This window comes from Aptenodytes patagonicus, chromosome 3 (assembly GCF_965638725.1).
Source record: "Aptenodytes patagonicus chromosome 3, bAptPat1.pri.cur, whole genome shotgun sequence".
Classification (NCBI taxonomy): Eukaryota; Metazoa; Chordata; class Aves; order Sphenisciformes; family Spheniscidae; genus Aptenodytes; species Aptenodytes patagonicus.
Window position 1 is genome coordinate 76514319 of NC_134951.1, and position 23950 is coordinate 76538268.

Genomic DNA, 23950 nt, shown 5'->3' on the forward strand with positions numbered 1-23950 from the left:
TTTTAACCCCACAGCTGATTACATGCATACCATTTCAGAACAGTTTGAGACTGCTCTTCATATCCTATCTTCCTGCAAGACAATATACATGCAGAAATTTATTGATACTTTGATGTGAATACAAAACCTATTAATTTAAGCAGTTTCTCCTGTTTAAGAGACTTTTAACACATTTTTCTAATACCAAGTTTAGACTACTGCAAATACAGCTGCTACAACTCAGAAAAGAAAAAAATCTAAGTAAACTGGCTTTTTTTTATTAATATGCACCTCCTTCCTTGCTTTTCAAGTATAACACAATCTTTGGCAAAATGTTTCTGCATACTTTCCCACAAGAATGCACCAGAATCATGGAGAATTCCTTTCATCATTCTTTGGATTTGACCATGATCCTCTATTCTTTTGTGCCATTAATTGAGCTTGAAATGCACTGTGCAGGACTGGTAAGGTCCATGATATGAGACTAGTTATTCTGCAAACCAGACTGTTTACCATAACCTATTCAGATTTCACTGTCTTATTATGATAGTCCTCCATTTCCATGGACAGTATTTTCTGGTAAACTTGAACAGATGATGACACTGACTCATTTTCTACAGGTTTACCAAAATATTCAAAGCAAGCATAGTAACTTGGGAGTACCTATGCTAACTCTCTTGTCAATAGCCTAAGAAAGAAAGGGAAAAAATGCTGCAAAAGAAAAAAAAAGAATGTAGCTACTGATACTTAAATGGCAATATATCATGATGATCATTTTGATGCAGTGAAATGTGCAAGTGCCTAATGACTGCATTGACATGCTTTGGTTTCTGGCAAGTCACATATCAGGGTTGCTTTTTTTCCTCCTTTTAATCCCACAGGCTACTTTGACATGTTTTTAATGCTGTAAAATAATCTCTTACACTCAACCATGTTCCAGAACATTGAGCCTAAAAAGAGTAATCTATAATACACTGGCTGAGTTAATGCTATCAAAACTTTCTTTAGATCAGAAAAAAACAAAATACTACTTGAATAATGGACTTTATTAAAAATTAGTTTTAGTTTTCAGAAGTTGCACTTTAGTTTTTTAGAAACAAAACTAATAGTTGAGAAATTTGTTTTATTTCTTTCATGGCTGAAAATATAGTATAGGAAACGTTTGCAGTATAAACTGTATTCCACATAAGAATGCATAACTTACTTTTTAAATCCCCAATGTTTGAACAGAAAAGGCTTAAGAATGATGCAAAAAGAATTTAGTCTTATTTTTCCACTGAGCCTGCCCAAGACTAAAAGGATGTTTTGAGGAAAGGGTTTCAAAGAAACTTTCTAAAGAAAAGTTCATTCACAACTGCAGTTCCATTATCAGACGGAACTGATGATTTCCTCCAAATTCTCTGGAAAAGAATGTTACATTTGTGCATTCTTCTAACTCTAAACATGCAACATTGATGTTATAATAAAAAGTATACAGTACTAGAAGTTCAGGATCTCATTTGTAATACAGAAAAATCAAGAACAAATTCTAACTAAATTCCCTGTTACGAACTAGAATATTGTCGAGGGAAGAATATGCCATCAATCAGCACTAATACTAATCATGACCTAGACCTGCCTCCCCCAGGCATGCTCAAGCAGAAATATGGTTACAAAGGTTTTAGGGGTGGTGGTGTTGCCTACCCTATAAGCATTCCTGTCCTTGGGATGAGTGCTCCCAGTGTTCTTGTGCTGCAACTATCAGAGCAGGGTGGTGGCAGGCACACATGTTCAGACAGGAAGAAAGCACGGATAATGTTCCGCTGACCTAGCTTTCAGGCAATAAATGACACTGCCCCACCACAACATGGGAATTTGCTTCACTAAAGCCTCCTAAAGGTCAGGTAATTTGGAATGAAACCAAGCAGGAAGTGACAAAAAGATATAATAGGATTTAGCTTCTTCCCTGAGGACATTGCACAGGTATCTTTCCATAAGCCTCTGATCATGCAGAAAGTTTGACCCTTATTGTTCCTTAGCAGAGGAAGATCATAAAGGATGGCATTTGGACCCCCTGACACACCTGAAGTTTTGAGTCAAAAAGAGTCACATCAAATGATGGTGGTAGACTGCACAATCCCTCAAGTTACATGTTTTAAGACCTATGTCAACTACAAAGTGATGAGAGAGGAGGAGACTAATTCAATGGCCAAGTTTCTAGCAAACAGTCTTTACAGTATCAGTGTGCCTGGCCATCCTGTTCATGATGCCTGATGAAGTCTATTAACAGCCACCATAACTCAAACAAAATAGAGACGTGTGTTTCATAGCACTGCTACAGGAAAAAGACTGCATAGTTGGAGAGGATCCAGCTCCAGGGTCCTGACAGCTACATCTTGTGCCTCAATGTCGTGCAGAACTGCAGCTGTAGCACCAAGCTCTGCTGATGTCAATCCTCTAACTCCCAGCAGCAACAAAGCCCACACCCCAGGCAGAGCACTGAAATTTCTAATAGGCAGAGAATCAGTCACCACCTTTGCAATGACTGGTGATGGATTTTATAAGACTGATGGGACTACACAGTTAACGAGTACCAGAAGAACTCTTTGTTTTCAATAGGGTTAGAGCCAGAGAATGTTTCCCCAGTGCCAATAAGCAGGCCTGATTCACCAAACAAGATCCCTCTGCGACCCTCCCCTGCTATACTTCAGCAGTCTGAGATGGCACAGTCAGGGAGGAAGAAGGGAGACCAGACAGCATTTCCTGTGTCTGATGAGCAGCTCTGCACCAGGTCTCAAGTGTGAGAAGATTGGACCAAGTTGCTCTCTTCTTACTGGTTGTCAACTCCACACTCAGAAGAGCTCTCATCAAGAACAAGTGGAGAACCAAGGATATAAATCCTCAGGTTTAAAATCCTGCTCCTGCTACAGGACAGAACATCACATGCATTACCCTTTCTGAGAGAAGAGGTGAAACATGTTCATGGATGAAATACAGCCCTTACAGTCAGCATACGAAAGAAGCCTCTGGCAAAGCCACCGAACCAGGAAATCAACAAGAAACAAGAGCTAGAAAGATTCTGTGCACAGAAATACTCAAATTTACAAGGTTTCCTAGCAGGAAATGAAATGGCAGAAAGCCTTCTCTGCTCTGCACCACACTTACCAGAAGCAGAGGGGATATCATGAGATAAGCCATTATTCCACCACTGCTAGACTCTGCGTGTGTACTCTCTTGAGCAAGGAAACCACTACATTGCCAGAAAGTCTGAAGATTTTCCTCGAACCTTAAGTTTTCATGTGCAATGGGTCTTTCCGACTGATACTTTTCTTGGGTATACAGGAAGAGGGGAAAAAAAAGAGTTAATTATACTGTGACTTGCTGTATTGTCATGCAGCCACAACTAATTATGGAAAGATATTGCTGGGTGGTCAGGGTAAGTGCCTTTTTGTACAGCAACACAATCTTAGACTAGACTAAGCTAGTCAATAAAGGTCTTGGCAAGACATTACAATACTTTAATAATTATGATATGTCACCCTAATTATTTGTTATTGGGGATAGAGGGGAGAAGGAGCTAAATAAGGAATGAATATGGCCACCAATTTTTTAGACTCCTTTATAATAAAGGGAGCAGATGTCTTAGTGCTCCAGTCAACCAGAAAAGATATTCCAGAAAACCATCAGGCGCAAGCTTAACCCTAAAAATTATGAATTGTGTTACATTCTGGCTACAACATCCTTGTAAAAATACTTTGGTTACTTCTATTACATATCTTAAAAATCAGATTGTGTTGCATCTTCTTGACCAAAGTATTTCACCTCTGAAGTCAGTATTACATGTTAAGAGAACAAAACTAATATCAGTCTCAAATGTGGAAAAAAAAAATCAAGGTGCATCAGTCAAATTTAGAAAGGATACACATTAAATTATTTCTGCCTAGAACTGTCTACTAGTTACTCTTCTCTTACCCAAAACCTTGGTTAGCTGTACCCTCCCTGTGTCCTGCTCAATTTAGTCAATTTCCCTGGTTTCCGATTTTCCATTCTACTTTAAAATCTACACAACTGTACTAGCCTACCACTGCAAAGAATTATTTGCTTACTATACATATATAGACATTTCATTTTTGGCTAAGTATTTGAATTGCTAAGTTATTCAACTACAATGAACAGGTTACCTTATTATCAGAATTTCAACAATGACAGTCAGCATTTTTCACAGTATCAGTTATGGTATCACTTGTCTAAGACTCAAAAAGTTACCCACCTTTCCACAGTAACCTCTTTCAACATTAAGAAAGTGAGAATGCTTTTCTCTTTTCTGTTAAGAAAGCTGCTCGTAAAAACTAGCAAAGTTTAGTATTTGGCAATATCATTTTATTCTTGCAAAATGCGATAAAAAACCCTGTTTCTCCGCATTTCTTAACATTTACATTCACTTACTTGAAACTGTGCTAGCTAAAAGACAGCAAGAACAGTATATTTATATAGGCCACTAGTTAGTCAGCACTGATCATAATATGACTAGAAAGATAACATTACAGGGTTGAATATTCCTTTCACTGACAAACTGAGGGAGATTCTCCTTTTTTGCAGCTAAATACAAAACTGAGAGGCACTGAAGAATAAAGTGAAAGATAGATACAGGAGAAGCCCCACTTCACCTGACTCGCACTAACAAAAGAAGGACAGATATATATAGCATACATGTAATCATCCACTTTCTGCAGCTTTCTATTCATTATCTTTTCTGTATCTGATAGGATCTTCTCTCAAGGCCACTGGTCCAGAAACAATTACAGCACTCTCTGCAATGGCACCTTTCAAGAAACATTTTTCAATTCTGTTAGACAAAATTAATCATTTTTTCTATGCCATTCAGACCAGAATCCAGGAGAACTTGAAACTGCCTAACTGTATCAAATCCAAATTCAAAAAAGGGACATTATTCTATTCTGCCTTCCCCCTTAGAAGATTAGATCTAAATAACTTGCCCATTGAAGAAGAAATTCCTTGTCTGACAATGTTAAATGGATGAGAACCAACAAATTATTACAGCATACAGTAATTTTTTCTAAAGAGATATTTTTCTTAAAGGGCAATCTGAACTCACAGAAAAAGCATACTTCAACTCTTAAGACTTGAGTGGCCAGTATTTTTTTTTTTTAAGCGACTTTACTGTATGTTGATTCTCACTAATGAGAGCAGTGAAACTCATCAGGTTCACTCCATAGATCATCTTTTTTTTTTTCTCTCCCCTTCCCACGCATTCCCAGCTTATGATAATGCACATTTCTTTACCACAGGATCTGACCTGAGGTATTTCATTACCTCTTCAGCAATCAAATAACCAAACTGAACAGCTAGATGCATTCACTTATAAATCCTAACGGAAATGAAAGATGAAACAGCTGAACTATTCACTGCTGTTTGTAATCTCTCAAATCAGGGTTGGTTCAGGAAGATGACAAGTATGGAGTCAGTTTTTAAACCAATGGACCACAAAATCCAAAGAAAAACATAATAAGCAGCATAGTGTCCACCCTGACTAAGTTTCTAGAAACTGCAACAAAACTTTATTAAAAGAACAGAGTTAATCAACTCTGTATAATGATGAGTATAATATACCAAGTAAGAGAAGTCAACACGCTTTTTGTAAAAGGAAATCATATCTAACAAACCTCTGAAAATGTTAACAAGCATGTGGCTAATAGAAACACCAATTAAGCTGTCTACACAATTTTCAGTCTTTCAACAACATGTCTCAAAGGAAACTAAAACCAAACAGACTAGAGATCCTTGAACAGATGAATAATCTGTTAAGGTATCAGGAAGTAAAGCAAGCTAGATAAAGACAAGCTGGCAGTAATTGATTAGTTCACAGATGAAGGTAATTGGTAGGGACCCTCAGGGATCTGTGCTGCTCAGTTTATTCATAAATAACTCAGAAAATTAGAACAAGCATATTAAGGTGATAAGTCTGCTGACAGTACCAAAGCATATTCAAGGCAGAAGTCAGGACTCCAGTGAAGAACTACAGAAAGACTTAAGAATTTTTATTGTCCAACTATGTAAATGTGACACTATGCATAAACGCAATGAATTTGAGATGATAATTAATACTGAAGAATGAGACTCCAGTTTTATAGTAGGTTGTTCCAAGGAAGTATCTGCTTAATGCTTGCAGCTTCAGAAGGCTAATCCAGTATCAAGATCAAGAGAGAAAGAAAACAAAACCAAACCTAACTATTCCACATTATAAATCCAGTGTGCCCACATCTTGAATATACTATGTTGTGTTTCTCTTTTATAAAGCAAAGATAAAATAGAATGGTTAAAAAAGAAAGTTAGAGAAGAGCAATAAGAAGTATAGGAAGAACTTGATTAAGATTAGAAAAAGATGATGGAGATACAAGTAAGCTTATGAAACAAAGCGACAGAGGGAATTAATTAGGTGCACGCAATGAAACTGGAAGGTAGAAAATTGCTCTTCACATAACATACTTTGAGGCTTATACAGACATTTCTGAACACACAGAGAAACCTTATTCAGCTCTGATGTTCTAATACAGCTCTGATGATCTAAGGCTTAGACTACTTCAGAGACTCCCCCTTCAAAGAAACTCTTCATTGGTAGGGTTAACACACACAAGCATGAGTACTGAGCCAGAACCACCACAAAAACACCCCAAATCCTCTCTTATGAAAATTTCAGCACAGAGCCAAGGAAAACACACCCACTGTGATACAAGAAACAGGCCTAGCTGGTACTGAACAATGATACAGATGTTTTACAATCAATGAAATGTAATCGAGACTAATTTTATGTTATTTTAAATAAAATACATCAACTTGCATATTATGTTGAATGATTTTTCTTAATCTCAGTCTTTCAAAAAGCCTACATTCTCTCAAGAATCATTTTAAAGAAATAAATGCCATTCAATGCCATTGTTTTTTTTAAACCTCCCCCAGTTTTATTTCAAAACTTGATCTTATCCTACAAAGATGTGTTTATGGAAATGTCCTAGTGAGACTATTTAGTGGTTTCTTTCCCCCTGCCCCACTTTTCAGAATATGAGAGATTCCAAATTACAGAACTTGCTAAACCATCTTGTTTCAACTTAAGACTCAAGCTCTTAACACAGGTGAAAGTCACACTACTCAATAACACAAAAAAGATCTGAAAGCTCCCCCCCCAACCCCCGAAATTAGTAAACAAATCCAATCCATGCCACCATTCATTGCTACACGAACTTCAACTCAGTGAACACTTATTCGATCTATTATTCAAACTCTGTGGCTCTTTTAGAGAAAACTTCCAAGTATTTGCAATTTCCGAGAGACTATTTATTGATCCACTGGTGACAGAAGCAGAAGAAGAAATGAAAAAAATAATAAAGATCACTATTAGAAATTAGAAAATTATATCCTAATAGTAAGAATGCAGATAAAAAAATGTTACCTCATCATGTGTGTATCTGTAATCTGCCTTCTTTGACTTCAGATCCCATAATACCACTGTTCCAGACTCAAAGCCAATTAGAAGCTGCAATAATAAGAAGATACATTAAGTCTTTATAAGGATAAGCAAAATAATACTATTTGCAACGCCTTTAGTTCTTGCCCGAAAGAGATGCAGGATAATACTACATGTAGTAACTGCAAGGAGTTATGAAGACAAAAATTAGTGAGAAGCCGTGAAGACCTCAGTGTTAGAGAGTTTTACTTTGTACTTGTCGTTCTCCTAAACTTCCAGCTAACACAACTGACATTCATGAAAAATTAGAACACCCCCCCCCCCCCCCATTCTTCTGAAGAGTCCTTGGAAATCCCTTTGGAGTTCCAGAAAGTTCAACATTAAACTTCCCTAAGTGTATTCCTTCCTGAGCAAAAGTGGGGGGATTTTCCTCACTGGAATTTGTTCTGCTTAGATTTGCTGGAAGAACACACTATCCTTCCTGAAGTTCTAGGTAATGGTTCATTGTCTATAAGGAAACGATGTAATATAAGCTTTCTCCAGATGTTAATCATAATTGAGATAACTGGCTAAAAGGAACACCAAGATCATTAGTTGTTAAGAAGAGGAAAGCTAGAGAGAAATTAAACAAGATAATTTTCCAAATAATCTTTTTGCTAGAAGCAAGATTAAACCATTTCTGCAGGGAGTGAAGAGTCAAATTGCTCGTAATAATTAGTCTAACACATTATTGACTATCTAAGCACTTTGCTCTATCTTAAATGACACTTCTCTTAATGAAAACAAAACAAGGCCAACATAAGGTAGTAGTAACAGTCTTGGCACTTGTTGTAAGAAGGCAATGCAGCTTTGTCTTTCATAGTTGCTGGATCTACTGTGAGATCTTCCCTTTGAACAATGTTGCTACAGGAGAAGCAGCTCCTAACATTAAGTGGCAAGCCTTCACTCCCACTTCTTTTCCCCAGCACGGACATACAAAAAAGGAGTAGTTGGCTGCTGGGATTTACTTGCTGTTGAAACAGCATATTTCCTGTGAGCAAACAGAAGTGCCCTGAGGAGTGTCTTTCGTATTGCAAGTTAGAAAACGTTGCCTTCACACACATGCCATTGTAGTCAAGGATAGAGATCTAAATCAATATGGTCTATTGCTGTACCTAGAGGTTTTGCCTGGACAGTATTTTCAGCATGTTAAGATTTTCAAGGTGTACGGTTATTTCTAGCATGAAAAGTAACAGAGGATCTCCTACCAGCTTGCAGATAAAATATTTGATCTATTTCAGCACTATGCAGCACTAGAATACCCTAAAAATATTAGACACATTTGACCTAGTAAAAGTGAGCATTAGATTTTTCTCAGTGTCATGTATACTATTATTTTAAACTATCTTGCTTATAAGCCATACTTTATATTTTTTTCTATTTTAACTTTAAACATTAGAAAAATCACAGTGATTAGAAGGCTAATAGCGTGACCAATTTTAAAAGTGAGTACACAGGAGGTTCTTGCAACCCGCAGAGGCTTTTTTCAGCAATATTTTTCTTATGAGAAAGGAGTGTTGACAAAAAACAGTAATCCTTAAACTTTAATTGACAATAATTAAATGTGGGGTGGGGGTGGAATATACCAGAATAAATAGATCATTTGTCTTTTCTGAAGTTACCATAGCTTCATTGCATTCATATTCTAGGGTCCATGATTCTGGAATGTGATTCAAACCTAATGCTACAGAGAAACACATTAGTTATGCACTTACTGCAGTGAGCTTCATCCCAATGAAAAAACACTCTATTCATGAAATTCTCCTTGCTGGACTGAAGCCTCAGGTGTCTAGGATACAAGCTTATAACTAGCATGCTATTAAAACATTCAAACCACTGCTGAGACAATAGTATCATTCCCTCTCTTCAGTTTTATCCACCACTAACATGTCAAATGAAAAGCAAGTAAGCCAAAAAATATTTCTCCTGTGTATGTGGAACAGCAGTAAGCAAAATTATTTTCTCTCTCCTTGAAGTTTCTTCACAAATGGGAGTTCAAAACTCTAGGATATTTCTGAGACGTTACACTCAAAAATAATAATTCAGATTTTAATTTATCAATCTATTCAATCACTGATGCCTGATTAATCTAGAGCAGAGTCATTAATGAAAATCTGTTTAAAGTAGCCAGAGAGACCTTGATGCCAAGTTATAATCATACATTTGTCAGGGGTTTACAGACTTTTGGAAAAGATACATGCAAGACTGCTGTTTTCAATTCCTTCTTTCCTATTTTGCTTCATTGTCAAAATTAAGGAAAACCCCTCCTGCTTACTCTTCAGTGTGGACCAAGGGATCTGAACAAAAGTTGCAGTAGACCACTAAGGTTTTCTAGATAACTATATGGGGCACACAAGCTCAAGAGGCTTAAAATCCTTCACAGAGTGGGTGAGCCATGTGATCCCATTCCAAGACTTGTAGAAGAGGTCTGTTACTTGAAACACAGACTTAGTCTTGCAACCATGACTTAAGTGGAGAATGTCTGATTTGGTACTACAGTAATTGCTGTCACCTAGAGAAGGCATACTAACGTTTTAAGTCCTTGCTCTCTCTTTAGTTCACAGTGAAGACTTCATGAATTAAGTTATGCATTCTATGTTGTTTTTGCATGAGCCTCATAACAGATGTCCCAAAGCAAAGGGTAATACCTGTAGATTTACTTTAATACAGAAGGAATTTATGTCCATTGAGTTCATAGCTCAAGTTCTTCTTTGTGGCTGCTATGTCACAGGACAAAAATTGTCTTGCAAGGGCTTCAAGAATGTGTACTGTAAAACTTTTTGTCAAGATAAAAAGATGATTATGTTAATACTATCTCAAAAGAAGGAAAAGACAAGTCTAATACATAGTTCTTTCTTACATGTTTTAGTTGAATTGACTTTTCTGAAGTATCTAGTTGTACTACAGGCCAGTTAGGTTTTAAGCAATTTATTATAATCACTAGATGCTGTCTGCTAAATGGGAGTATGTTAGTTAGACCTGAAATCCCATAAACACTGCTGCCTTGGATTAGCTAAACTAGAGTAGTACATGGTATTCTAGATAAATATGCTATGTAAATAAGCATTTTGAAGTTGACACAGCAACACTCAAGAGCATTATAATGTTTATTTCATTTCCATCCCACTATTTCTGCACTCAGGTTATGATTGAGTTTCTTTGGTAACATCTTAATTTTTACCACCATAAGTAAAGTTCTTTGCTTTTGCTTTCAAGAATTTTTGTAATTAAGCACTTTCAGCTGTGTTTTCAAATGTTTTGATTACAAGATGCATTAAATTATTCCAGTAATGTGTCCTACAGTCATGTCAGTACCTTGCTTCATATTATTTTCAGAGCCTGAAACCTTGATTTAGCCTTCCTTTATGCTTTCAACACTGTCCTCATCTACTTAATCCTTCCTTAAAAAGCAGTGGTATCTATACTTTAAAGAAGTCTTGCTTGAAAAAAAAAAATGTATTGAACAGTCTTTAAACATATCCTACCTTTCCTTCATCCATTGGATTGTCACTAATGTGGACAATAGGTCCTGGGTGAGATTTGGACGACCTAAACAAGAAATATTTACATTTAATTAAAAAGATTCCCCTGCCTAAAACTGCAATACAAAATGATTGCAAGTAATACAGATTCTGCAGATATCGACTCCATGTAAGCAAGCTATTGACATTTCAGCATGGAGTCACTTTTACTTTTATCTTCAAGCCCATAAATACTGCCTATTTTTAGGCACTTAGTTTCTGTCTTTTTATAAGAAGGAAAGACTTATTTACTGCTTATTCACAACACAAAAATTGCCATTAGCTTCACAATATCTATCTTAATATTTGTTGTTACAGAATTGACACAGTTGGATAAAATATTTATTTTTATGCTGGAAAACAGGTCTTGCCATTATTCATAAACTGCCCAAGCTGGGCATTACTGAAACAAGACAGAGTTAAGATTTTATGTTGACTTCTTGCTATTGAAGAAGATGGACTAATGAAGAGCTGTGTTTGTTTCAACAGCCTTTGGCAAGCGATGGACTTCATGTATGTTTTCAAGATAGACATAACATTCTGGGAACAAAATAACAGCACAGGAACAGCAGCACACAAGTGTGTTTTCACCCACAAAACACTATACTTGCATACACAAATTTATTATTAAAAAAGGAGAAGCAATGAAAATAGCTGTAAAAAAATACTTCACTCGTGGAATAGGCTTATTTAAATTTACATTTTCAGCCAGTAATTTTATACTCAGCATGCATCAGCCCTCTTACAATGCATACCTTTATACTTTGGACTTCAACCCCAAAACTGTAGAAGTGACATGCCTGCCCAAGTACCAGCCACATCATATTTTAACATATATTATTTTTCTAGTTCTTTATCGCTACAGATAATGATTTTTAGGTCTATGTTCATATTGTCTATTTTGTCTTTTTTTATGTCTATTCCAGTTACTATGATAAAATAGTGTTATAGGCAGTGTTAGATATATATTAACATTAACACTTCACATTTATGAAGATAAAGTATTTACATGACTATTTATGTACTTTGATCATGTATTTAGTGTAGTGAGACTAATATGGAGGCCACTCTAGGTAACATGACATTTCTGCAACTGAATTTAACAACATCTGGGACACCTCTGTTCCCTCCCCTCAACAGACAATACTTAAACTCACAGTTCAATGGCTTTATTCCACATGATGACATAGCCTGAGAGAGTAAATGATTCCACATTGACAATGTGAATGTTTCCTCTTTCAGTACCCACATATAGCCATTTACTTTGGAAAGGCAGATGACAAAATGTTATCCTGAAAGAGAAAGCCAGCAAAAAAGGAATTAGAAGTCTTTTAGATATCCTACTCTTCAAGGTCTACGTTGCCAAAAGGTAGAAGAAAGACAATAGGCAAACAGGAAGAAATAAGACAAGTTACAGGTAGAGAAAAGTAGCAAAGCCAGCACATGACAAGAGATGCACAGACAAAGTAAAAACTTAGAGTGAACAAGAAATAGAAACCAAAGTATTCTAAAACTATTAAGTCATTCAGATAAAAATCACACAGCCACCTTTGAAAGTTATCATATTGAATGTATTTGCTCAAAATGGCTGTCATTTTAAACTTAAAATACAATACTCCTATGTTATAATCTATAATTCTCCCTTTGAAACCTATCTAATTTCAAGTTCTAAAGAACAAAAGCCTTATGCAGATTAAGCTGGTTTTAAGTGAGGAGACAAAGGCAGAAAATAAAGCATAAGAAATGTAAGTTTAGATGTAACCCAAAGTATCACCTAAAAAGCAAACCTAAAACCAATCCTAAACAATTATAAAAGTAATTTTAAAAGTAGTTTAAATTTGGGGCTATTATTTTACTTAAACCACATTTTAATTTTCTGCCTCATACTTTTCTCTTCTGCTAGAAGGAAATACCTGAACAAAAACCAAAAGCTAATGACTGTTTATACCAGCAGAGAACTATTCTTTGACCATAGCTCCAGCGCAAACATTAGTATTTGAAAACTTGGTTATTTCTGTCCTCTTGGGTCCTGCTTATTGTTTACTATTTCTTCAAAATTGATAAGGAAATAATATCTGTAGGAACTGAAGCTTCTAAAGTATCTGATTTTTCTATACAACAGAAATACTAACTTGAAATTAGAGTCTAGAAACTTTCTAGAATCTGTAAACTCTAAACCATTTTAATCTGACAGGGTTCAATGTTGAAAGAAATTGCAAAACTACTTGGACTATCAAACTTGGGCTTTCAGAAATGTTTCAGTGATAAGGTATAATAGTTATTCAATGGAAATTCGTTCTGTCAGCTGTAATCCTTAGCTTTACAGATTTTTTTTTTGTTCTTTTTTCTACCAGTTGGGCTCCCTTCATGCCAAATCCATGCATCACTTCACAAGCCTGTTAATAATTATTTATGCAAAGAACAGCTTTAGATCCTTTGCGTTAGATGCTGTATATACACACTTCAGCACAAAAGCAAAGGCTAACAGCAATGAAAAAGATTGCTAATGGCTGAAAAGATGTTAATTTGTATTACAGGTTTCAAAAGTTAAGGCTTCTGTAGTAATACTACCTGGATCAAAAGTGTACCACTTTACTTCTGATATCACTAATTTCTTTCTAGTTAGGGAACGCAGTTGCTCAAGCCAATCTTTAATTTATCCGTTTTCTAACTTCCTTGATTTCTTGTGCTTGAATATTTAAGCCAAAAAGACTGCACTAACTTCTTTCAGTGATGTTGCACAGAAAGAAGGACTATATACAAGATTTAAAGTACTATTCCAACTTACAGAGGTTGTAACATTTTTACAAAGCACAGTAATCTGCAAACACCACAGGTTAAAGACTTGAGTTTCCCCAATGTCCTTAAAAAAAGTATTTTATTGGAAGCTAAATCACATACCTCTGTACACGCACTTCCTAGGCGGGCCTCAAAACCTTACTGCCCAGTAACAGAGCTCTCCCACTACAAGCAGATCATGGGGAAGGGGAAAGAGTTGCAGCATGAAGACATAAACCCTCAGCACTCTGCAACACCACAGCTTCTTTTTGTGCCAGGACTCCACGTACCAGAAACAGCTGGCAGCCAGATCAATTGGATCTAAAAACATGGCCTAGCAGCCAGAAAAAATATTCTGGGTCATGGGCCTATCTGTCTTGATCTGTGAGCTAATATTGTCAATTACAGTTGTCCAACACTTTCATTGCAAAAAACAATCCATTTCATGTCATTTAAAGGTGGGAAAAAAAATGTAAGTTGGGGCCGCAACTTTGATTGCTATAGCAAAAGGGCAACACTTAAAGTGTCCAACTCCTCCAGACTCTTGATACTCTTCTTGAATACGCAGCCATATTCAATTTACTGTCTCTGTGCAAGTGAGATTAATTTTGTCAAGAGTTAGCAAGCAATGAAATGATTCCACACCAAGAGTAAATTAGAGTTGAACAAGTAACTTCACAAAATGTTTACAAACTCAGAGGCAGGAGGTTGAAGAGACTTCAAAATGGTTAAGTATAGGCACATATAAAATAGGGTTCTTAACCTTATCCTTCGAAGTGTGCTTTTACCAGTCTTCTACAATCAGAAAAAAATTCTGGTATGATTTTTATATAACCTAAAAAATATTCTTAGATCTTACGTTTCACAGAACAACTGATGACTAGTTAAATTCGAAAGGAATTTGTCATGCTGATCCTGCTATAATGAAAGAATCACCATTTCACCTTGAATGTGGTAAATGTTACTCCATTTGCAAATATAGTTTTATTTGCTATTTCTTTATTTTCTTAATAAAAAAGTATGTCTTCCAACTTCCAGAAATTCAATTATATTTTTGTCTAAAGTGATTCATTGCAGGTAACTGCATTTTTTTTTAGCAATTTACAGAATAACATTTCCAACATTGAAGTCCATGTACTGAGCTTCCTTCTCTTCAGCAATTAAGGCTTCACCTTAAACTATGTAGATTTTGAACAACATTGGAAATCTTACAGCCCTCTTAAAAATTAAAATTCAGTGAAGCTATGACCATCTGAAGGACCAGTGACAACATACTAGTGTGCCAACATACAGGCTACATTTGGCGGCCTTGCTGGCTCCATTGAAAATTGGACTGAGGTTTAAAGGGATTCAAACTTGTTTTGGAGGATGGAAGCAAAAGGTCAGGGTCTTCTTGGTGGCGAGGCAATACTTGCTTATTTAACACTTGGCCAAGGGCAGCATATATTTTTTCCCCTGAAAAATGCAGATTTTTCTTTCAGAAACCTACCCTTCCGCCACCACAAGATTAGAATAATAAACTCCATCCGTAATGTATTTTAAGATCAACAGAAGTGGAAGTTGCCATATAATGCTCTGGCCATTTCTACAACTCAAGCGTTCTTGCCCGTCTCTCCCTACCCACAAATGTATACGTACACAAACATGGAAAATGCAGTCACTTGTTGGGAACAGATCAAAAGGACTACAGATACACTCAACCCAAGTAAAAAGTTTTTGCAAGTCTTCCTTGCACACAAACCGCAACTGCCTGAAAACAATGTATCAGTCAGAAGCAGAGAACCACACTCTTCTCCTGTATCAAGCCGTTCTGGCCCAAAATACTAGAACAGAAGCATCTATAAAAAATAATAGACCAGTTTTGTACATCTAAAGAGACAGCCTTGGACTGTCTGAGCCAGTGATCACAGAAAGCTGGCTTTTGCAGGCAGTTCTTTCATGGCACAACAGATTCCTCACGTTATCTCCAAGGAAATTTCAGCTACCACAGTAAGTATAGTGCATTTTATGAACCGGATTGACCTTTCAGCATAATGCAAGTATTGTGCACAGCACTTTATTCCAAATATTTCACTTCCCCATACCCGTACAAAGAAAAAAAAAATCCCTTTATAGAAAAAAGCAATGCTTTAAAGAGATTTTTTTTTAAATCTGAAATCTCCAGTATGATTTTAATATATGCTAACATCACTGCTAAAATGAGGTAGTTATGCAAACCCAGTCAGGATAGTTCTAAACTGTACTGTACTTTCCCCTAAGCACAAAATCTTCCTCCTCACTGCATACATATTGCAAAGCCACTTCTTCCCCTGTCCCCCTCTTCCAAAAAAATAAAACCCACAAGAAATTTCACTTTCCTGTGAAATGAATTTGTAAGAGTTGAACGAATAGTTCAAGAAAACAAAATTATATACAGAAAACCCAGTGGTACACTAGCAGTGGAAAACATTGATAAAAGAAAAACCCTCACAAAATATTTCTGGTTCTTAATGTACTTAAAATATAATTTGTGCTATTGCTTATGTGAGAGTATTAGCAGTGACAGGAGAGTCTTTAGAAAGCTGTTTGTAAACCTACTGAAAGGATTTCCTTTCTTAACTGCAGACCATGTGTCTTTTCTGATAATCTGTCAAAGTTAATTAAGAAAAATCTTAATTGCAGTTGTTTTGCAACATGTATCAAAATAGTTATTTTAGTAATTGATAGTATTCCCTAGAGGAATTTAATTACAGAAATATCAATCAATTTATTAAATATCAACATTCAATATTAAATATCAAACAATTTATTAAATTAACATGGCTTTTAAGGGAAATATTAAGTAAAAATGACAGGCTGTTATCTTGAGTGTATTATGACAACAGAAATCCTTCTAAATTAACCTTTACCTTTCCTTAGTCTACTGCATTATGAAGTATTATATGTTCTCCAGAATTTTCCACTGCTTTAACAAAGCACAGTGACAAATACTTTGATGAACGGCAAACGCTAGGAACAGGTTTTATTTTTAAGTCACTAAAAGTATTTCTAGAACCTCAGGCTATCATTATACGTCTGCAGTTACTGTAATTACACTAGCTGCTCAGATTATTATTGTATACACAAAATAAGCATTTTCTACAAAGAAAAGTGTTAAGCTACCCAAGTTGTATTCTGCATACCTCTATCTTCAACCTTTCATGCATGAGATAGCCACCATGTAAAAACTCAGAGGCTGAAAAGTTTAATTCTTATGTTAGCTTAGACTCTGCGTCCATGGTCTCTTGTCAAGTCTTCAATGGGCATAAGAAGTCAAGAGCCAGTGTCAAAATGACATACTGATGGAAGCAAGTAGTGGCTGTGATTTTGCCAGACTACTGCAAGGGGTCTATTTCCATATCTGGTAACTGCAATAAGCTTAAAACATCTACTTGTATGAAAAAGGCCTGAAGGGGCAGAAGGCACATGCAGAGGAAGAATTCCTCTTCAATGCATCCCAAAAATTGTCCCTCACAAAAGACCATGTGGATAAATGCAGTATATCATAGAAACTGGACCAGGTACTTCAATTCCATTTATATCCTATAACAGCACTCCAAACGATGCTTCTCCAAATACATTCACTTGAAGGGCTGCCTCTAAAGGCAGCTGAGAAGTACCTATGTTCAGTATCTGAGTTGTGGTGTACACTAGTGGTGTCAAGATGGAGTAATGGGGATCCAAGAACAGAAATGAAATTGTCACCACTGATGTGATCAATACTAGGGCCATTTAGATCATTTTCCAGAAAGGCTCAATTTTAGAGTTTTTTTAGGTTGCTACAGGTATTTGTATTTTTACGATATAATGTTCCTAATATATTTCATGGCTTATATATTCTTTCCTTTATGGAGTCACATTTCACCTCTCCATTTTAGGATGGCTTTTCAAGCTTCAGTTGTACTTCACTCAGAAGGGGTCTCCAGGTTTTATTTATACACAAAAAGGGCTGCTTCACTGTTTGTAATGCTGACAGAAGACCAATGCACACATGCCTCTTGAGGCAACTGATTTGAAAACTAAAAAAAAATTTTTCAATATTGAAAGAATTCACACCAAATACCCTAAGGATTTAAGGATCTCTTACCATTGATAAAATCCCCTGCACTACAAATTTATGAGCTCCTGTTGGTATATCTGACATGACTCAAAAAGTAACCAGATCTTTGGCATCAGAAGACACTTGGGTAGCATGCTGTAACACATGCAGTTCAGGCTGAACCTTTCATCTGGGAAGTCACACACTACAACTTAAAAAAACGGCCATGTCAGAGATGTAGCTTTCCCATGGGGGACAGAAGAATTATGCCCATCACTGATGGAGATAAGTCTGTCAGACAGGCAGGGCTTAAAGACTAGAGGTCGAATTCTGCCCAGGAACATGGCAGTTGGCCATTATGTGCCTCATACCACTGTGAAAGTCATCAGTGTACGAGGAAAACAGCTAACAGGACAATGGAGACAGCTTTTAAAAACTGTTTCTTAGAAACCTGGAATCTCAGAGTAATAGGACTCAGCACTTCAGTTCTGCCTCAGTGCCAAAGGCAGCAGAAGGCAACTGATGCAAGTGCAGTTCCATCAACTGCACTGACATGTGAGACTCTGCGTGCATGCACAGCCTCAAGAAAATGTTTTTTTTTTTTTCAAAGGAATCTCATCTTGCATGAAAGACATTCGCATCTGCAGCAAATCCAGACAGTCAAGAAGTTCATTTTCTCCTGCTAACTTCTTGAAAGAAAACTTCTAAATACATCATCTAGTGGATCACCATTGAGTAACATTTTTAAGCCCACCAGGTAAAAGAAGGCTCTATATGACACCATAAAGCAAGCAGACCCAGTGATCATTTCCTTTCACTCAAGAAGAAAGCCAGTTTTAAAAGTGTAAAAAAATTAGTTGTGTGAAAAACTTAGTTGTATCATATTAAACTTGTACTTGGTATATCATTGACTCTGCAAAGACTCCAAATATTTAACTTCTAAGAAGTATTGTTTGGATATGTATCTATAGTCCTTCTGTTAGTTACACTATAATCCTACCACAAAACACATAGGGCAAAAGGGGAAAAAGCCAGCCCTCAAACAAAGGCTGAAAGTGAAACAGTGATACTGACACACAAAGGGGAAGAAAAAACCACAACCAAAACCACACAATGTCTATCATCACCTGCTCTCACAGGCAAGAAAACCTGTATGTCCTTCTGCTATCCACAAAGTGGCAGAATTGGTCAGTTTATAAATTCAGTGAGGTGGAAGGAAAAATTCACTCACAACTAATGTCTGCTCATGCATGGGCTGGGTTCAAGGTTACAGTCTAAAAAGGTAAGGTATGTGTCATAATAAAAAGTTAAGTCTTGTTAACTCTTGTAAACACAAGTGGGATTTTTCACTCACTGTAGACAGTTTGTGTTTTAAACACAATGCTAAAGTTGCTGTTTACAGCAGGATACAAAACCAGAGATACTTAAAGCATAATTTTGTAACTAAATTGTGCAGTTTCATGCTGAGGAAAACAATTTAAATCCCACAGCACAAAAGCTGACATATTAAAAATTAAACTGCTACCAACGCATTCAGTGATTGATACGCAAAGTACTCACACTAAACACTCAGTTTTATTTTTATGCTATGGTTCTGGTTCTCTTCTTTATGCTAAGTCAAAGCAAATAAACTATTTCTTTTGGCATTAGAACACAGAATATCAGCTCAGGAAGGATGCAAGTCTTGGATAACTACACAAATTTTTAATATTTGTACATAAAGCTGAGTGGTTTGGGGTTTGGTTTGCAGCAAAGGAGACTCAAATTTGTCATCCCACACCACCTTTTTTTTTTTTTAATCAAGTTAATCTGTCACTTTACCCTCTCTTAAATTGTTTCTGTGAAAGTCCCTGACTCATTAATGATGTCTGTTTGACCTTTCACACCTTAGATCAGCACAAAGTTTAATAGTTCCTGCATGGCAAGAAAACGAAAGCCAGATTGGATATTTATCTCACAACATGCTTTCAATATTTACTCTAATAAGAAGTGTTAACTATGCTTATTTCGGAGTTAATCTAACCTAACATTAACATTTGCTACTAAGTCAAAACAAGTTTGACATGAGGCTTGCATTAGATGTGAACACACAACAATTTTATGTGTAGGATATTTATACAGGTATGTAGATGACAAACTACATTGTTATTCTCTAAGATTTCTTCAGTGAAGTACAAAACCTAGGATACTAAATAAGTTCACACACTGAATTGTGCGTTCTGCAGAGAGGTGCTACTTACACACTTTTAACTTGCATGACAAGTCATGCAAGCAACCCCCCCCATGTAAGCATCATTACGCATTTTTTTTTTCCTGGCCCCTAGACACCGCTTCCCACAGTCAAGGAACAGTGGCCAAGCTTAGTATGACATTGGTTTAATACGTCTAACTTTTGTCTGATATGTGTATGATATGAACATGAAGCAGTGCAAAACCCACACTAATGCAACAGGAACAAAAGGCTAGAAAACTTGCAAACCTAACTTGTTTTGCACTGTGCTTTGACATCTGCCAGTAATTTCAACTAACAGATTTGTTATACATCAAAAACGTCATCAATCACCAGTTCAGAAGACTTGCTTCAAATTACTAACCATCACTGGTACAAAAGGCAGTCAAGAGCTATGAATCTATTAAATGGCCAGTTTCTTATCTACAGATACTCAACTCATTTAAAGATTCAACAGAAAGGAGCATCTTTAAAGACTCTTGGCCACTACTTTTAAAGAAGTGTTTTGCTCAAATCTAAAAAGCTGCAAGTTACCCAATGAAGACATTTTCCACAGCTCAGAAAGAAGTCTGTAACGGGCATAGAATTATTTTAAAAGAAAAGCAACTCTTTCTCACAAGAACAACTCCCTGTTTTTAAAATTCATGAGTAGAAAAGCAAGAATTCACAACACTTTCCAGTCACATACTAGAGACTGCATTCTGAATTAGTTTACAGGTAATTTAATACTCTAATTCAATTTTCAGGTAAGTATACAAAATACTTAACACATACATGACACAAGCATTTATAAACAAGCTATATCTGTTTTTTATTCCTTGTTTGAAGGACATTCAAAACAGGCCTGAAAGCAAGCTAGCCAAACTAGATTACCAACAGGAGAAACAAATATGAAATCTAGAAATTGCATTGTTGAACATTGGGCAGTAATTCTTCCATATGGCTAAAAGCAGATAATTAGCCAGAGCTGGTAAAAGGCTGTGCCAGGAGAATACAGAATTCATTAACAAGTCATAGCCTTATTTGGTTTTTTTATTTTTTTTTTTTTAAACATAGTTCAGGAATAGTTCAAGACTAGAATGTCCTTTAACCTGGGTAGCTAACTGCTACAGTTAGCTTTCTATGCTACAACCAACCTTCTAGTTCACATCTAATCCTTACACATTAAACTCTGATTTGGAAACAAAATCTGATTAAAAATTGGCCTGTGACATGTTGAGCTCAACCTCTATTAAACAGGACACAAATACTGCTTTTCTGCAATGTCAACATACTTCCAGGTACTCCCAATCAGGTATATAGTTTTAAACCTTAGCATCTACAGACTCCTAGAGCAAATACTTGTAACTGGAATAGTTGCTTCAGTTATGTAGTAAGATTTGGCTTTGTTCCCCCTCCAAGGACATGTTTTCCAGTTTGTTAACTTATTCTTTTACCCAAACTAATTTCCAAGATATTGAAATTCCCTACACAAGCTGGCAAATTAAAGTATCATTAGAGAAGATATTGCTACAAGGCTCTGTTGTAGTATTTAATATTGTAAATAATTTCTGTTTGAGAAGTTAGTTATCCTTATGAGCAAGTCTTAATCCCACAACATAAGTTATTTAAAAGATTTTATTAATAAGGTATCTAACAACTTGGTGCTTGTGAGTTGAGAAGACCCAGTTTTATTCATGAACACTCTTCTCAAACTTAGTAGTTAATATACATCATAAAACTGACCTAAGCAAAGCCCATTTACTTCAAATTCACATAACATATCAAACCTATTAGGTATAATTAATTACTAAGAACTCTTATGTTAAAGACACCTATTTAGAATTATTCAACAGTGAATTTGTGCAATTCTCTAAAGTTCAAAATCAAAGTAATTCCCTAGTAATTAGATTACACTTTATTTTATAAAGCTTTATTTTATAAACTAGTCAAAAGAAAACAGAATATTTGAAAACAGTTAACAGTCATCCAGCATGACCTAATAAGTGGCTATGACAATGTATGGTTCTGGGATCTTAGTGTTCTGGCTACTTCTATATGCTATTATAATGGGTACTTTAAGATGAAAATTACTAGAAGAATAAACCCCTGTCTCAAACTATACCTTCACCACTCTTGGTAACTAAGGCGCTCTCATTACTTATTTTAGCAAGGCACAGGTTTTCCTGGAAAAATTAGTACTCTGTCCAAAATTAATAACAAATACAACCACTGAAGTGCCATGAGTGACCTAGACTCCTTTCCACCCCCGCCCCTCTTTCTGGTAAGAGTACACACAGTTCAACTCTCTGTGACAGGTTTTGCTAGTGAGAACACCACATTTACAGAAAAAGATGGTTTAAAACTTCCACTCTGTTTAACCAAATATATCCATACATGTAAGACTATGCCAGCTTCCAACAGATTTGCACACAATCAGAATCACCTCCTCAGATATCTATTTTTAAAGCATTAGTTAGAAGCCAATGTCCAAGTGTGGTTTCAGGCTGCAAATCCGAATTTTATATTGACACTTAAGTAGGTGCTACAGGTAAGAGAAAAGTCATTTAAGAAAGAAGGGGGAAGGGAAAGGGAGAAAGTTTGGTTTGGATACACCACTGCATCTCATATAGGTGGACATTCCTCATTACACTACAGGTTGTGAATTGCATTTCTCTCCATTTGACTTTTATGCTGCATAAAGGAACACCGTCACTCCCTTGGGGGACAGAATGTTGCTCTGTCAGAGCTTTCTGTTTGCGCATAACAGTTTAAAAAAACTTCCAATTAAAAATTGAACTAGTGTTCCTGTTGTCTTGTTGGTGCATACATACACACACTTTCTTTTGTTCCAGAGTTCCTTTAGAGACATACATTGAAAGTCTTCTATCCCTCCACATTTTAAAGATGGGAAAATTGACGTTCAGCAATGCAAGATGCAAAGTCATAGAAAAGTCATCTCAGTTAAGGTCACTAGTGTGTCTACTCACAAGTACTTTGGGCTCTAACAGCCTGCAACTCAAACCCAATGTAAATCCAGTTTCAATTATTTAACAAGTTATGAGTTGGACTGCATTAATAAATCTGATCTTACAACAGCACATAGTGTGATGGTAAGGGGGAAAGCAATGTAATCCAATCCTTACCGTTCTCGGTTAAATTTGAGCGAATGAAGTATAGCAGGTCTCTTCTGACGTAAGTTCCACAAGTGTAAGGTATCATCAGCCAAGGCACTCACAAGAGCTCCCTATGAGAAAGAAGCTGTTTTAGTCGACTTAGGTTTATAAACCTAGTAACAGTATATCATCATCATAGTGGAAATACATTACTTATTTGCTACCAGAATGAAAAAAATATTTATAAGCATGGTCATCAACACCATAGCACAGGTAAGTTCTAAGTAGCAGTAATGATGCGATCACGTGTCATTCAGCTCACTCACATTTGGTTCAGTGCTATACTGAGGGGTGATGGGGAAGGAGAAGCTTTTTCCAGTGTGTGCACATCACTTCCCTCATGCCCACCTCTGTAGAGAAATTAAGCAATGAACTCAACTACTACTACCTACGTGCTGACAAAGCTAGTGAGGTTTGACTTCACCATTCCTCTGAGCTAGAAGTCCCTCTACAAATCTGGCCCCAGCTAGCTCAAGAACAGCACTGCTGTTAGATCTCAGCTGCTATACCCCTAGAAAAAACACATCTGAAATTACTGAGGGATCAGATTAAGCATCATTGCTCAGCTTATGTCTAAACCAGTAACTCTATCAAAATAAAATTAACTACCTACTGAAACTGTTAGTACTATTGAAAACTTACTTTACTACTTCAAGAGATAACTTGCAATGTTCAGTGACATGAATAAATATTCCTAGGAAAAAAGTTCTTGCTTATAGCAAAAGAGTA

The 23950-nt window shown here is 36.3% G+C and overlaps 1 protein-coding gene across 5 annotated transcripts in view; it reads right to left on the reverse strand.

The window, feature by feature from the left end:
* Window positions 1-23950, reverse strand: part of STXBP5 (syntaxin binding protein 5) — a 115396-nt gene that overhangs the window by 61785 nt on the left and 29661 nt on the right. For all 5 annotated transcript variants that reach the window (XM_076333893.1, XM_076333895.1, XM_076333894.1 and 2 more), the window contains exons 4-7: window positions 23192-23292; window positions 12159-12293; window positions 10966-11029; window positions 7427-7510 (exon numbers count right to left, since the gene is read on the reverse strand). In XM_076333893.1, coding sequence (XP_076190008.1) covers window positions 7427-7510; window positions 10966-11029; window positions 12159-12293; window positions 23192-23292 — 384 coding nt within the window. The remainder of the gene's footprint in view (window positions 1-7426; window positions 7511-10965; window positions 11030-12158; window positions 12294-23191; window positions 23293-23950) is intronic.